A 16,773-nucleotide genomic window follows, 5' to 3' on the forward strand; every position below is an offset into this window, starting at 1 on the left:
TAAAAAGAAAGGAAAAAAAGGGTAGTAGGCAGGCAGGCTTGAACCTGTATCGTGAAAGAGGAAAAGAAAAAACATATCTTTGCTGTTGCGTCCATCACAAAACAGGATGTGGCAAAGGTTTAAATTAAGGCTAGTCAATCAAAAAGAGGGGATGACTTTCTAAAAAATCGTCAAAAAAAGCGCCCCTTCCTTGTAGAAAAGTTGAGGGTGAAGGAATTAATGTTTTTAGCCAATTTTTTTATATTTGTCAGCTGAAAAATCTATCGCCTCTGTCAAAAGTTTTAGGCAGACATACATACATACATACATACATACATAAAAAAATACATTTAAACAGACAGATGAGATTTATATTATAGATGTCATTCAAAATGTTCAAAGTCAGTTAAAGGGAGTTGGGAGCTTTTGTTGTATTTATAAGCATTGAATACACAAACCGTGCAGTGAGATTGCTGGAAGGTTGAGAGATAACTAGTTTATGTGAAAAACTATAAGAGAGCGGAGGTGGATGGGAACTTGGATGTGGAGAAAATATATTTGGATACCAAGGCTATTCATACTGTTCAGATGTTTTGTTACCTTGGTGATAACATTGGAGCACAGGGAGATGCAGGTGCTAATGCGATAGCGAGAAGAAGGAGTGTATGGAGTAAGTTCAGAGAATTTTTGCCATTACTCCCCATGCTTCCATTCAGAAAGACAAAGGATACCCCTTAGGGGCAGTAGTGTGTGTAATTGTGAGGCAAGGGTTGCGCAATCCCCAACCACACCTCTCCTGAATCCGCACTGTTTGTCGAGTGGCAAGGAGAAGACCAGGATGACGGGAAACAATGCCGAGATAAGCGGAGAGCATATACAGCACCTGAAAGTCCAAAATTGTCACCCATTTAGTACTGACCAGGTTCAACATTGCTTAACTTCGGTGATCCAGCAGGAACCGGTGTGTCAACCTGATTATTTGCCATTACTAATGAGTAGAACGTTATCATGATCGACTAAGAAAACAACCATATAAAAGCATGTGATGATGTATAGAATTGAAACTAGGTCAGTGAGGGTTGAGGATATGTCATGTATTGCATGAAGAGAAATAATATTAGAATAATACGATGAATATGTAATGTGATTTTTAAAGTCTAGATCTGATGACCTCAGAGGAAGTTAAAATCTGAACAGTATAGGAAGATGTGTGCAGAACAGAAAACTCCAATGGTATGGCCACGTTGAAAGAATGAATGAGAGTTCTTGGGTCGGTAGATGTAGAACCGTTGAGGTAGCAGGTTCAATTCACAAGAGAAAGTCGAAAAAATATAAGAGGAAGTGATAAAAATTGATTTGAGGAAAAGAAGGATAAATAAAGACCTGTCCAGAGATAGGTTAGTTTCAAATACATTTCATCATCTTAAACTGTTAAGATAATATTGAATAATTGTAATTCTTAATGAATTTCTGTGCATAAAAATCATAAAATATCTCGACAATGTTCATGCAGTTTGTGCATCGACTTTACTTGATGACAAGCAACTAAATGCCATGAATAAATATTTGAAAATATCAAGAGCTCAAGACATACAACCTTTTACCAAAATGACTGGATTCTGAAAAGGGTTGATATGTTGTGCCTTGTCCCCCTCACCCCTCAAATACAAAATTGATTTTATTCCCCTTTGTTTCTTAGGGTATTCCAAAACCAGTGTTTCGTCACCCACCGTGATCTTCCAACTGGCGCCATTGAAACGATGGATTTAATCAGGACATTCTTGGAAAATATGGATCTCTCTTTGAAAGACTCTCCTGAAAGAATAAGGATCGATGCAATATTGGTAAGTATATTAACAGTGTTTTCTAAAATTGGAAACAAAACTGAATTTAACTATGATTTTTTTCCCCCCCAAACAATACATATAGCCACTTGCATGTAACGGGCTATAATTTGGGATTATGTCAAATAGAGGACTGTGGGGAGTTGAGCAGCGAAATGTCTTTTCACATTATATTTAAATCTGCAAGTTAGTACAGTTAGGGAAACAGGAAACGGAGGGAATTTCAAAATTTAGCTGTCCAAACTCTAACATGTATGATGTATGTATTATGTTTCATATTAGAAATTTATATTGAACTAATGTTTTATAAAAACTTTATATTGAATTTATATATATAAAATCTTATATTTATGTAAGAACTTGATACAAGGAATTAATGTTGTAGTTATATGAGAAACTTAGAATGGATTTATACATGAGGATTTTTTTTTTTTTACACGGTAGTCACCACTTATCAAGGCCCAGAAGCCACTCAGGGATAAGCGTTATTGCAAGTACAGTACGTTAGTGTGGAGATTTAATGAAGTGTTTACTTAAGGGGGCGGTTCATCAAGAATTTGTTTACGTTGGACTTGAAGACATCCAGGTTGTAGTCAGGTGGGAAGCAGGCAGACGGAACAGAGTTCCACAGGCGTGCAGTTCTAAGAAAGAAGCTTTGTTCATGGAATCTACGTTTGGATTTAGGCACAGATAAAGAGTGGGGAAAATTTTTGACAGTGGATTCAGCTAGACGGGTGTTTGTCGTAAAAGATTGGGGAGGGGGGACCAGAGATTGGAGTTCAAATGAGCACCTGCCATGGAAATAACGATAAAACAAAGATAGGCTCGCAACGTCTCTTCTGTGGGAGAGAAGTTGCAGGGAAGAGAAAAGGACATCCCCCACTAAGCTACGAAGTCTTATTTTGTACTCTGTGAAGGCAGGATAGGCTGTTTTTAGCAGCTCCTGCCCAGATATCCTTGGATGTACTTGGCTTTTATATAGATACAGAATTGCATCAGTAGTGAGATATCTTCTGGAGCGGTAGAAGGATCCCACCATCTTTCCAGCGACCTTGGCAACAGACTTGATGTACGTGTTCCATTTCAGATCAGGAGTAAAGGTCAAGCCCAGAAGCTTGTCAAAACATGGGGCTTCTCCTAGACGAGAGCCATCCATTTCAATTGATGCCAGATGGGGTTCAGAGCGTTGATGATATAAAGATAGGAGTTTGGTTTTTGATGCATTAAAGGTAACCAGCCACGTCTTCCCCCACTGAACCACGCACTCGATTTTAGTATACTTATACAAGTATACAGGATGTTTAGAAAATCAATGTCATAACTTTGGAATTATAATAAATATGTGTATATAGGTTCAGAAACACTTTGTTTCTGAGTTAAAGACTATTGAAACACATTATTAAACATTATTTAATATAAACATTTAACACATACAATGTGTGTTCTTTCTGTGTATGCAATTAACAAGATAATAGGTAAAATAAGCCTGGGCCTGGTGTTGCCATATATATCAACAAAACCATAAAAAGATTACATCAAATATAATATAAAAGCCACAGGATTTGGACGAAAGATCCAAGCATCATCATCGACTGGGCTCTTTGAAAATGAACATGAGGAACCCAGTCAGTGTCTTGTGAATGTTAGCCCTTTTGGTTTCTGGTAACAAAATACAACAAACAAAATAGTTGTAAATAAATATGATTAGCACAAACCAAAGAGCATGCAGAGGAGGAAAATTTGACAAGTAATGAAGTGCTGTTTATAAAATGACTCCGTTACCTATATAGAACATAATCCCAATGTATTGCTATTTATTTTCAAACACTTTGTATATTAATAATTTTATACAGCAAATATATTGGATTTATTTATATTTTAATAATGTTTTTTTCTTTTTCATTTCCATTCAGACTGAGTTGGAAAAACAACAAACAAATTTTCTTAAAAACTTCTCTGATGATTATCAGTTAAGTTCCGGTTGCGATAAAGATGCTCATTGGTAAGTTTTTTATTTTTTTCATTTGACTAATTCCATGGAATGGTAGCTTCTTTTCGTGCCTTCCTGTTAAATATTTAGCAAGTAACCATACTAATATATAATTTTGTTAGTTGAAATGAAGGTTCAGTCAGGGTTGCATTGACTCAATACAAAAGTCACTGAAAGGTTTTGAACTTAAATAGATTCTTTATTTTTCATATCTTTCTATAATTTTAACACAATCTTACTAAGATTTTGAAAAATTAAAAAAAGAAATGCAAAATTCAAACAATCTTTATGAAAAAAATTGTCTTTTAAATGTTGCCTATTTTCAGCTTCCATATTTGTGCTCTTTCAAAAACATTATTCATGACAGATTGCAGAATCTGTGGATTGCGATTTAACTACCTTATTTCGTTCCTGATGTTTTCATCCAATTTTTACAGGGTTTGGGGTTTGTTAACATGTTTTGAATTGTGTTGTGACTTGGGCTATCATGAAAATGCCGTCGATAAGCTCTTTGAATCAAAACAATTGATTCCTGATTTTGGTAAAGCAATTTCACAACTTGCGTACATTGCCAATGCTATATTTATCCATAATTAATTTCCAAAATATTATCTGCAAAATATATTAAATAGAGAAAAAAATAATCATGGTAAAATAACAAAGATTTTTAACCCTTTAGTGACTTTTTGGACACCCTGTACAAATGAATGTGACATCACATGGTTCAAAGAGAGAGTGAGTAAGAGAAGTCATCAGTTCAATCAGTTAAACAGTAATTATCAACCTCTCTATGTCTCCCCACCACCACCACCACACTGGTCAATGTCTTGGAATAATAATAAGGCAAATAAACCTCTTCTGTCTTCAACTGCTTCGTTTCTGACTTGGTCCTTTTTTTTGATTATGTGAAGACAGCTATTGAGAAAGAAGGAGAATAAAAACATTTTCTGTTGAATAAATTTGCCGTTGACGTTCAATAAACCAATGACCATCCACTCTCTTTCAATACGTAACGCAAAATATTATCAATTTTGCTTACCTACCATATTATATTCAAGTGTATTTTATGACCCGGTAATGCTGTGCTGCCTGATCGTGTGTGTGTGTGTGTGTGTGTGTGTGTGTGTGTGTGTGTGTGTATATATATATATATATATATATATATATATATATATATATATATATATACAAACAGCTTGAGCACTGTAAAAGTGATGGTCGAATGTTTCTTTAATGGACATTTGAAGAGATCATTTGCAAGCACCAACCCAATAGGCCAGTGGTTAGAACCGCCAACTACCAATGCGATGGTTGTAGGTTCAATCCACGGCTAGGGAAAGCTGCTCATCTCGCTGCACTAATGAGTTGTGATACAACAAAACAGTACTGTATATATATATATATATATATATATATATATATATATATATATATATGATGTGAAAAGGAAGCGAAAGACCGGAGGCCCGACGTTTTGCCCGTATTATGCGGGCTTTTTCAAGAGGTGTGGTCACTGACGAGAGGGTCGATGTTTTTAGTTTTATATATACTGGGGGAGTGTATGCAAATAGAACTATTATACAAATATACAAAAAAAAAAATATATATATATATATATATATATATATATATATATATATATATATGTATTTATTAACCAGTGTCTAGATTATTTTCGTGCAATATTATTTTAGATAAGTGGAAAAAAATGTTAAAAAATCCTTTTCTCTGTTTGATAGTGTTAGTAAAGTTAGAGATAAGATCAGATTCCAACAGACGGGGTGTTGACCTACTATATATATGCTTTAGGAGGGTCGTATTTTGGAAATCGAAATGATGGTCATTTTCCATTATGTGACCGAAAAGAGCATTAAGTGTATTATTCTTTATGTCTCTTTTGTGTTCATATAATCTTTTAGCAAGGTTTCGCTGCGTCTCTCCTATGTATATTTTGCCACAATCAAGGCACGGTATGGTATAAATAAATATATATTATTTTTTTTATTTATTTTTACTTCCCAGCTGACTGCAACATGGTCGTTTGCAAACTGAGTGTAAAAGTTCTTGTTGAGCTTTCTTTTTAAATAATCAAACCCTGCCCAAGTTCCACCATGATTGATCATCAAGATGTTGTTTCACAGTCTACTCGACACTCATTGACCATTATCCTAGAGTGATCATTAGGTGGTGACACTTTTAGTAAAAAAAAAAAAAAAATTCCAGAGTATAGAATCTGAACGCCACTTGGACAGTTCAAGGGAGGTAACACTCGACTTAAACCTGTTCAAGGGAGGTAATTTCTGTTAAACTCGCTCTTTTTTTTTTGCAGTTTTTAAAAGCATCTATGCACCACTATAAAAGACTGTCTATTGGTGTGCCCTACTTAAGTTTAAAAATAGCATTTACATTATAAACGTGCAGATTGAAAGAAATCCTCAGAATATCGTTTCTTGTTTGCTTATTGACCCACAGGGGCCACCCATCATTGCCTGGATAAAAAAAAATAACATGAGTAATATACAAATTCATGATGAACTGCTGCAAACATATCTCATTAAATTAATTACTACCCTTTCCCACCAAATCACCATGCATTATATAAACTGTAGCTCAATTTACCAACATTGACAAAAGTATAACTCCTCTGCCCCCCCCCTCTGATTTAAGACAAATTTTAGTTAATAACACGAAAATAACGACAAAAATTATAAATACTCAAAACTATCTTTATGAAAAACCCAGCAACCCACAATTAATAACATTATATATAAGACTAGTAACAAAATTTTAAAATACTTAATACAATTTTATCTTGTGACGCTAATTCTGCTGTTATGGAATTTTAATTGTTAACGTCTATCCTGAAACAGTTCCAAACCATACTTCACTTATGCGTTTTCTTGGCTATCTTTTGAAATTTTTTTTTTGCTTCAACTGTTTTGTTCATTTGCTTTTGTCGTCTGAAGAATCAAAAACGTTTGCGATACATTAAATGTGGTTCATAATTATTGGCTTTTGAAAATGTTACGGCTTAGATTTTGAACATCAAATTATTTTGTAAACTTAGATAAATGAGGGTGTGAAACTTTATAAGAATAAAGACAAACGAGTGAACTCACTCTAACAAAAACGTGACGTTTGGAAAAGTATCTAGTATTTTTTGCCCACCTATTAAGATATTAAAAAAAAAAATGCTAAAGCTGACAAATTGTTCCCAGTTTAAGATGTTTTTATTTCTTAACATCACTAGAAACTGAGCACCTCCTACAAATATTTAGATATCGATCTTACATTTTTTTTTTTTTGATAATCAGGTAGATCAATTTTCATTCAATAATAATCCGCTGAAAATATTGTCAAAAAGACAAAAAATAAAATAAAAAAAATAGAGAGGGGGGGGGGGGGTACTGCTCATAGACATGAACCCATAAAATCATATTTCACATTTTCGGTTGTTCAAAGCAAAACACTGTTTAATTCACCGTTAAAAACTTATGCATGTAAGATATACATTTAGAAAGCTTATTTTCTTGTCTTTTCAACCACGTAAATATTTTTAAAATTTGACTACTGATCAAATTTTTAAAATATATGTTTGATAACAAAAGAGCTCTAACTAAACATCATGTTTTTATATTCATATTTTCAATTAAAAAAAATTATTTGCTTAAAATATATAATGTACGTTATTTATTAATTCATTTGAAAGTATATTCGTTTCTGAACAAAACGGTGGTATTTTAAGAACTTAAGGTGTTTTGTTTTTAAATTATGACAATTTTAGCAGAAACCCCTTGAAATCTGATTATCCAAACCGTTTTATCGCCTGTGTGTATTGCTACTATAATAATAAATACAAAATCTGCATTAATTAAAATATATGTAGTACTGCTAGTAATATATATATATATATATATATATATATATATATACTATACTAGTGGGGGGTATCCGACATTGCCTGGGTGTTTGGAGGTAAATCAAAACTCCGGGGAGGGGGGGGGGTTAAAATAAGAAAAAAGTTTTGGTAGGTGAGTATGAGGATCGAACCCGAACCCTTGAGGCGAAGTTTGAAATTAAAGTGTGAAAAAAAAGAGTGCGACGTTAACCATTGGCCCACTGCGAGATACTAACGGAAACATGTTTGAATTTATTTAATTACTTAGATTTGGCAGGTGCACGTTTTAATGACTTAATGAGGTCAACTTTGACTGCGGGATAGTATTTCATTTACTGCGGGAACGCTTTTTTTATTTTTATTTTCCCAAGATGTTGGTGGGGGGGACCAGCTCCCCTTGTCCAAATTGAATAGCAATTGTTTGATATAAGGAAAATATATCCACATCGATCAAATCTGATTGCTTTTGGACATTTCCGACAACCGCCACCATAAAAATACCGCCAGAATTAGTGTCACTTTTATTATAGGAAAAAGCCTAATCCACATGCGGCAAGCGACAAATGTTGAATATTTATCTTCCCGAAGTCGAGCAAATTAAATATACAGGCGAGCTCCATTGTTAACTCGGAGGTATTATGATTTATATGTGATATAAAAAGTTTTAAGAAGTTGCGAACCGACCGACCGCTTCTCTGAAAAAAGCCTTTCTTGGACATACACAAAAAGCGAACATACATACATACACACATTTTCGCTTTTGTATATATAGACTAGCAGGGGGTACCCAGCGTTGCCCGAGTGTTTGGAGGTGTTTGTAGTCGGCAGGTGTGTGGGGGGTGTTAATAAAAACCTAAGAATAAGCAAAGTAAAAAAAGAAAACAGAAAAACGAACGTTAAAACTTATCTGAAAAATAAAGCGGGGGATACCGGGCGGTGGGGGGGAGTGGTAATCAAAACATAAGAATAAACGAAGTAAAAAAAACACAAAAAAAACTAACGTAAGGCAAACAAATGATGTTAGATGTAAAAATCTGAAAAACAAAAAGAAAACAGAAAAACGAACGTTAAAACTTCTGAAAATTGAAAAAAAAAAAAAACATGTGAAAAATGGCTTAAATAAGCCTGTTCGAATATTAAAATTTAAAAAATCTGTGGGTACCCGGGTGTTAATGAAAACCTAAGAATAAGTGAAGTAAAAAAAAACAAACAGAAAAACGAACGTTACATGAAAAATGGCTTAAATGACCCTGCTTCAATATTAAAATTTAAAAAAAAAAAAAAAAAAAAAGAAGACATCTCACACCACGATTCGAATCCAAAACGTTTAGATAATGACCCAACGCTCTAACCAACTGAGCTAATACGACGTACATGAAATTGTGTCAGTTCTTCAAATATTTAAACTAAATCAGGTTATGACGTCGTCTGACGCATGCGTAGAATCGATCCCATCATGAGAGGAGGGTTTTTGCGTCCCCCCCCCCTTGTAGAAAAGTGTTGATTTCAGGGTGAAAAAATTAACGTTTTTGGCCAATTTTTTTATATTTGTCGGGTGAAGGATGGGGCTTTCATATGAGACCAAGTTTGTGAATTTTTGTTCTGTCTGTTCAAAGTTTTTAGCACACCCACAAACATACACACATACATACATACATACATACATACATACATACATTTTTGCTTTTATATATATAGATAGAAGATAACAAGTAGTAAGATCGTATATAATCCAAATAATCCAAAATTATGTTGAGGTGATATTTGTACTTTCATTCCACAAAGAAAAAAAACTTGTGTTATTTCCCCTTATCTGAATGTACATGTGACTGGGGACTATGTGTGAATTTTATATTTTCTAGAAATTTCCTCCTTTTGAGCAAGTCAGTTCAACCCACCCAAGGTAAATAGCACACCAAGTACCATGTAGAACTAATAATAGCACATTTTTACAACTGAACCAAGCGAATATATAATTTATTCAAAATTTTGTTTACCATTATTTTCTTGTATGAATTATCATCTGTGAAAAGTCGGGTACTTCTGCTAGGACAACCATTCTCACCAACCCCCACCTCCATCATTGACCCCTCGGCTTTATGTATTTCTCCATATACACCGTATTTCCATACAAAAATGTTGTGGCCATCATTAAGTGACAGAAAAACAAGAAGGTCAAAAAGAACCTTTTTATTGTTTTAGGATTTTAGGTTTTGTGTAAAAATAGTATTATACATTTGTATCACAAAAATAAAGAAAATTATGAAGTTATTATTTTTTTATTTTTTTATTATTATTATTTTTTATTATTACTTTTTTATTTTTATTATTTTTTTATTATTATTTTTTTTATTGGAATCCTTTGAGATGAGTAATTTGTATAGTTATTTATAACAGTTCACAAATAAATAAATGAATAAATTCTGAAGTTAATTTGTATCACATTTCTTAAACATGATCCGAAAAGAAATAATCATTTTAAAATTATTAGGTACTTTAATTATTTATCATTGATGATATAATATTTTACCTCCTAGGGGTAAATTTACCCCTGGTTGAGAAACTCTGTGTTAGGATTATTTTTCTTTTGTAATTTTCTTTTTTTTTTTTTTTATGGATTCTAATGTTTTGTCGTGTTTTCTGGTTTTGTTAATAAACAACATAACTTTAATCTTTTTTTTTTTTGTAGTGTCTCAACGATCGACACGCTGTCGAGTCGAGCGCATGAACTCACAAATCGACTTATTGATCAACTCAACAAGGTGAACACTGACCAGTTTCAAGAACTTGACAAGTAAGATCTGTGAAACATAAAAGTAAAATTATCAACTACACACACACACACACACACACGTAAATCACGATATATCCAAACAGTCGTGCAAGGTGGTAAAGTGGTAAGAGTTAGGCTTCTTACCATGAAGTTCTGATTTTAAATCTCACTAGATGCAGCCACTCTGAGGAGTCGTAGGCAAAACACGTGTCAGTAAATAATTATATTTTAAAAAACAAATTGGTCAAAGGGAAAATTATTCCCAACTCGCATTTAGGTAAAAATGCACTCTTGTATAAATAATTGAATTCATTCAAAAACGTATCGCAAAAACAAATAAAATAACATTTATATATATATATTATTCACCTTCACCCCAAACAAGGCATATTGCCACTTGGATGTAAGGGGCTACTATTTAGGACCATGCCTAAGAAAGATTAACAAGATGTTGATTTACATTACATTTACACTTCTGTATATCAGTACAGTTTGGGAAGCAGGAAGGGAATTCCAAAATCTAGTTGTTCTAGGGAAGAAGCTATTAGAGTAGAAAGCTTTCTGGTATTTAGGGATCTCAACAGTGAAGGGGTGTGATTTTGTTGCTAATCGGGTTTGTCAGGAATATGTATGTCGAGAGGGTACAAGTGCACTAAGTTCATCAGAGCACATTCCATTAAAATACTTGTAAAACAGGCAGAAAGATGCAAAATTGTGGCGATGGAACAGGTGTTGGAGCCTTGTTGACAAAGTGGAACCTATTAGATTGGATATATATGTATATATATATATATATATATATATATGGTGACTGCCACTTCTTTACAGAAGACGGCCAACCCTCACGATACGATGGCGTGTGAGTGAGTCCGCATATGATTCCACATAGCCCCACCCGGCCTGCACAGTTTGCCGCATATTCTGCAGGATAACCTTGTTGGTGACCGCCCCCCTCCCTCCCGTGCTCCCAGTTCATGTCCCGCGTGCGTAGTTCCATGACTCTTGAGGCCTGCCTTTGACAGGCACACCCTGCCGCATATCCCGCACGAGTATGCGGGGTCGAGATCAAAGTCCTCTGTATCCTCTCGCTTTCGTAAGGCTCGCTTTATAGTGGCGTGCTCAACTCTCAAAACCTCAAAATTCTCACATCCCGCATAGACGTAGCGCCTCCAACTTTCCCGGTCTTCAGCTATCTCTTCCCACCTTGTTGTTTCTATGCCAAGTGCCCGCAGGTTTCCCTTAACTACATCTTTGTACCTTTTCCGAGGTTTGTGATTGGGTCGTTTGCCACATTCAAGCTCCCCATAGAACAATTGCTTAGGTATCCTATAATCCTCCATTCTCACTACGTGACCCGCCCATCAAGTCTGGTTTCGAAAGACTCGAGCCTCTATGCTGAATGTGCTCGCCTTCTTGAGCACCTCTTCATCGGACAAGAGAGCTTGTTTGGTGACATTAAATATCCTGCGTAGGCATGTCTGGTGGAATCTTTCCAGAGCCTTGATATGACAGCGATATGTCGTCCATGTTTCCGAGGCATATAGGAGGACAGGTAGTACACAAGTCTCGTATACCTTTATCTTTGTTTTGAAGGTCAGGGCTCTGTCTGCCCACACTCGTTTTTCGAGATTACCAAAGGCCTTACTTGCCTTATTGATCCTTCCTAAGATTTCCTTATCGAGGGTTCCGTCGCTCGATATAGTACTGCCAAGATATACAAAGTCATCAACGGTGCCCAGTTTCGTCCCATTTACACAGATGACCGGTTCCTCGTAGCGGCTGTTTGGAGCTGGGGTGAACATTACCTTGGTTTTCTCCAGGCTAATTGTGAGGCCAAAGGCAGTGCACGCCCTGGAGAAGCGGTCCATGATGCCCTGCATATCTTCTGCCGTGTGTGCGACGAAGTCTACATCGTCAGCATACAGCAGCTCCCTGACAAGTGAGTGAAATGTTTTCGATCTGGCCCTGAAACGAGTAAGGTTGAATAACTTGCCCGTTGTCCGAAATCGAAAGAGCACTCCCGTTTCACAGTTTCTAAATGCGAACGCGAGTGTTGTTGCGAAATAGATTGAGAACAAGGTTGGAGCTAGAATATCTCCCTGTTTAACCCGTTGTCGATGGCAATGCCCTCTGAAACTGTGCCGTTTAGCTGGAGATGCGCTTTCATGTTTTCATGCAGTTGTCTGATCATATTTACGAAACCAGGTGGACATCCATGTTTCCCCAATATTATCCACAGGGCAGTTCGGTTTACAGTGTCAAAGGCTTTTTTCAGATCTACAAATACCTGGTATAGAGCTAGCCTTTGTTCTTTGCATTTTTCCTATATCTGACGGACTGAGAAGATCATGTCCATTGTGCCACGCCCGGGTCTGAACCCACTTTGGGTTTCGGGCAGTACTGAGGGGCAAATATATTCATTTAGTCTGTTTAGTAGGAGTCTGGCAAATACCTTACCGACTACCTCCAACAGATTTATACCCCTGTAGTTCCCACATAGGACTTTTTGTCCTTTTCCCTTATACAGTGGGATTAGTATCGCGTCGATCCAATCTTGGGGTACAGGAGACCCAGACCAGACCTTGGATATCAATCAGTGTACTTCAGCTGTAATTTGATTGCCCCCATATCGGAGAATCTCGACAGGAATGCCGTCCAGCCCCGGCGACTTTCCCGTATTTATCTCGCTAATAGCTTTGCTGATATTATGTTGAGTCGGGTGAGCCAGCATCTTTTGTCTGATTTCCTGCTGTGGCAAATTCCTGATGACTTCCTCATCAATAGTTGAGGGGTTGTCGAACAGATCTCTGAAGTGTTCTGTCCAGCGCTGCATGATTTTGTCCGGGCTCCTATTTAGCGACGCCCCATCCTTTGATCTGAGGGGCACCATCACTGAGGATTGAGGCCCAAATACCTGTCTGATAAGGTGGTACATAGTTTTTGCATCTTTGCTATCAAACGCCAGTTGCACCTGGTTGGATATATTCTTCCACCATTTATTCTTCATGCTTCGTATGTTGCGTTGTAGCAATGCTTTCGTTTCCTTGAACTCCTGCTTTAGTCTCGGCCGGTACCTTTTGGGCGCTCCGAGCATTTTCTGGAGTGCGTTATTTTTTTGCTCTATAAGTTCATTGATTATGGCATCATTTTCGTCGAACCAGTCTTGATTCTTTTGTTTCACGACACCTAGTACTTCACAGCTGACATTGTGTACGGTCGACTTAAATTTCTCCCATGAACCATCGTAGTCCGCACTTCCGAGAGCGACTTGTAGTTCTTTCTGCACGGCCTTGGACTTTAGCTTACCTGTGGCTAGTCTTTTGGGTGGCTGCGTACCTTGTGACCGGAATCTCCTCCTAATGTGGAGTTTCAGCTTGTCTCTAGCAAGCATGTGATCCGTTCCACAGTCCGTACCCCTCATCACGCGAACCTTGCAGACATCCTGAATGTCTCTTCTTCTGGTGATAACATAGTCCAGGATATGACCGTGTCCAGAGCGAGGATGAAACCATGTCGCTTTATGGGCGGCCTTTTGCTGTGAGAACGTATTGCATATCACCAGCTCAAATTCAGAGCAAAGCTGTAAGAGGTGAAGTCCATTCCTATTCGTCTTACCCGTACCATATTTTCCCAACGGTGACCAAATCTCATGGTCATTTCCCACTCTAGCATTGAAATCCCCCAGCAGTATTTCGGGGTTGAAAATAGGGCTGCTCGTAACTCCTGGTAAAATGTAATGGTGTCTTTTTCGTCCCTGCAGAGCGTGGGAGCGTAGATGGAATATACGCTACCGAAACGATTTCTCCCTATGGGTGCTCTAAGGTACATAATCCTATCAGACAGCGCGCATGGCTGTTCTAATCCTTTAACTAGTTCGGTTCGGATGGCAAACCCCACCCCACCGACCCTCCTTTCCCCCTTCGGTTTTCCCTTCCAGAAGAAAGTGTATCCACCTCCCACTTCGGTTAGCTGATCTTCACCACTCAGGCGGGTTTCCGCCAGAGCAGCGATATCAATCCTGTACCGCTTAAGTTCCTTCGCGACGATAGCCGTTCGTCGCTCAGGGTTAGAAGAAAAAATATTGTGGTCAATAAGTGTTTGGACGTTCCAGGTCGATATCATATATATATATATATATATATATATAAAATAAAAATTGGCTAAATTTGGCTAAATTCAGATTCCGTAATTAATTGGTTTGTCTTGGTTTGTCTCCCTTAAAAATAAACACCTCCTTAACTTCATAACCTTTGACATCCAAAATTATTATCAATCAATTTCTCCGATTTAAATAAGGCTCTAATCTTTGCTAAAAGAAATTCTGACTTAACTAATTTAGAAATTAAATTAATTCTCCTAGTGAGAAAGTCTCTTATACAATTTAACAATAAGTTTTGGACTAGAAAGGGCACCCCTGATAATTTTGACATCTTGATGTGTGCTTCTGACTCTGCAGAAGTTACCGATTTAGTGGGACTCTTCTTACTGAAAGAACTTAAATACCACTTTAAACATATCCAAGGGGGCCTTTATAGAGATGATGCCATTTTTACTACAACAGTGAGGCCAAGAGAGTACAACAAAACAATTAAAAAATTACATAACTTCTTTAATAACTTTGGCCTTTCTATAATTATCGAACCAAACAAAAAACTTCAAATTTTCTAATCTTAACACCGAAACTCATAGCCCCTATCATAAATCTAACCTTACGCTTTTATACGTCTATAAATATTCTAACCACCCAAACTCAATTATAAAATCTATAATACCATCCATCTCTAGAAGAATTTCTGCTCTTTCTGCTGATAAAAAGCTTTTAATCAAAATGCTACTTTCTTCAATAATGCCTTAAGGAACTCAGGACACACGCAAAAGATTAAATGCAACCATTATGCTCCTCCTGCAGGCCACCTTAAATCTGTAATCACACAGAATATGACTCGTAAGAAACCAGTTCAAATAACAAGATCTGCTGCTATTAATAACAATGAACCAGTCTACATATATAATCCAAACCAAAATACTAATCGCAATACATCTAACCCACTCAGTCACATCGGGAGAAAGAAAAATATTTGGTTTAATCCTCCATTTAGCGTAAATGTCAAAACTAATATACCTAAGGAATTCTTCAACATTGTACAAAATTCTTTCAAATACCCACACAGATATAGTTCTATTTTCAATAAAAATTCAATCAGGATTTCTTATCCAACAATGCCTAATTTAGCACAAAGAGTCTTAACATCTAATAACAAAAAAATTAAATCAGCCCAAAAAATCCCTTTCCCAATTAAACCCAAAACTAACTGTAATTGTAATAACAAATTTTATTATACCATCCTATTTAAGTTAAAACATACTTATCAAAGTATTCTTATGTACATCTATATCAAAAACACTTGTAAACATTTTTTTTTTAATTTAAAAATTTTTTATTTTCATACTTTGTGGACCAGGCGCGTATGCAGACCCCATAATTTTAATGAACCACCGTTCTGCCAGATCAAACATACCCACTCCTGTGTCTCGATACATCTTCTATCATTATATGTAATCAGTTTTTTAAAATAGTCAACCATATAGGAGCCTATTCGTGACCAGACACACACACACACACACATTCAGCTTTATATTATATATATATATATATATATATATATATATATATGTATAATTAGTTTAAGAAGGCTATTACAATGCAGGGAACCAGGCATTGAAGTGATATGATGTATGAACTAAAATGGACAAATGAAAAGTCTTGTAGAGTTTTTTTTTTTAATCTTCATATATGCATTTATTTTCCAAAAATCAATTACAAATACAAATCAGTAATTATAGATTTTCTGTTTGAGATAACTGGGATGGTGGAAGTCTTTAATATCAAAAAGAAAGGGACCAAAGAATGATATAAAAAAAATAAAAATGGAGAATATTGTAAAAGTAGAACCAGAAGTGGGATTAGTTGAGCTGTCAAGCAGAAACAGAACTTCTTTTTTTTTTTTTTTCGATATTCTAATCATTGTTATTTGTTTATACTGATGCATAAGGTTTCCTTATCTATTATCATCATTATTATTGTTGTTATTTTTGCTTATTTGTTCATTTATATAAATATTTTTTAAAAATATTTGCTTAATTTTAAATTAGGCGTTGGCTAACATATTCTAACCGCTAAAAATTGTTTAATTGGTGTTTTTTTTGAAAATTCAACATTTCGTACATTTATAAGCTACAATCAACATCCAAATGAATGCTTTGACGATAATTACGGTTTTCAAAAGGC

The 16,773-nt window shown here is 35.8% G+C and overlaps 1 protein-coding gene across 1 annotated transcript in view; it reads left to right on the forward strand.

Annotated features, from left to right (window-relative positions):
* LOC145288497 (serine/threonine-protein kinase TBK1-like) overlaps positions 1 to 16,773 on the forward strand; it is a 154,029-nt gene that overhangs the window by 120,411 nt on the left and 16,845 nt on the right. Inside the window, exons 12-14 of the mRNA XM_080136333.1 lie at positions 1,679 to 1,823; positions 3,737 to 3,825; positions 10,401 to 10,505. Of these exons, the coding sequence (XP_079992459.1) occupies positions 1,679 to 1,823; positions 3,737 to 3,825; positions 10,401 to 10,505 (339 nt within the window). The remainder of the gene's footprint in view (positions 1 to 1,678; positions 1,824 to 3,736; positions 3,826 to 10,400; positions 10,506 to 16,773) is intronic.

Source organism: Euprymna scolopes, chromosome 2 (genome assembly GCF_053919585.1).
Source record: "Euprymna scolopes isolate OS-2025 chromosome 2, ASM5391958v1, whole genome shotgun sequence".
Classification (NCBI taxonomy): domain Eukaryota; kingdom Metazoa; phylum Mollusca; class Cephalopoda; order Sepiida; family Sepiolidae; genus Euprymna; species Euprymna scolopes.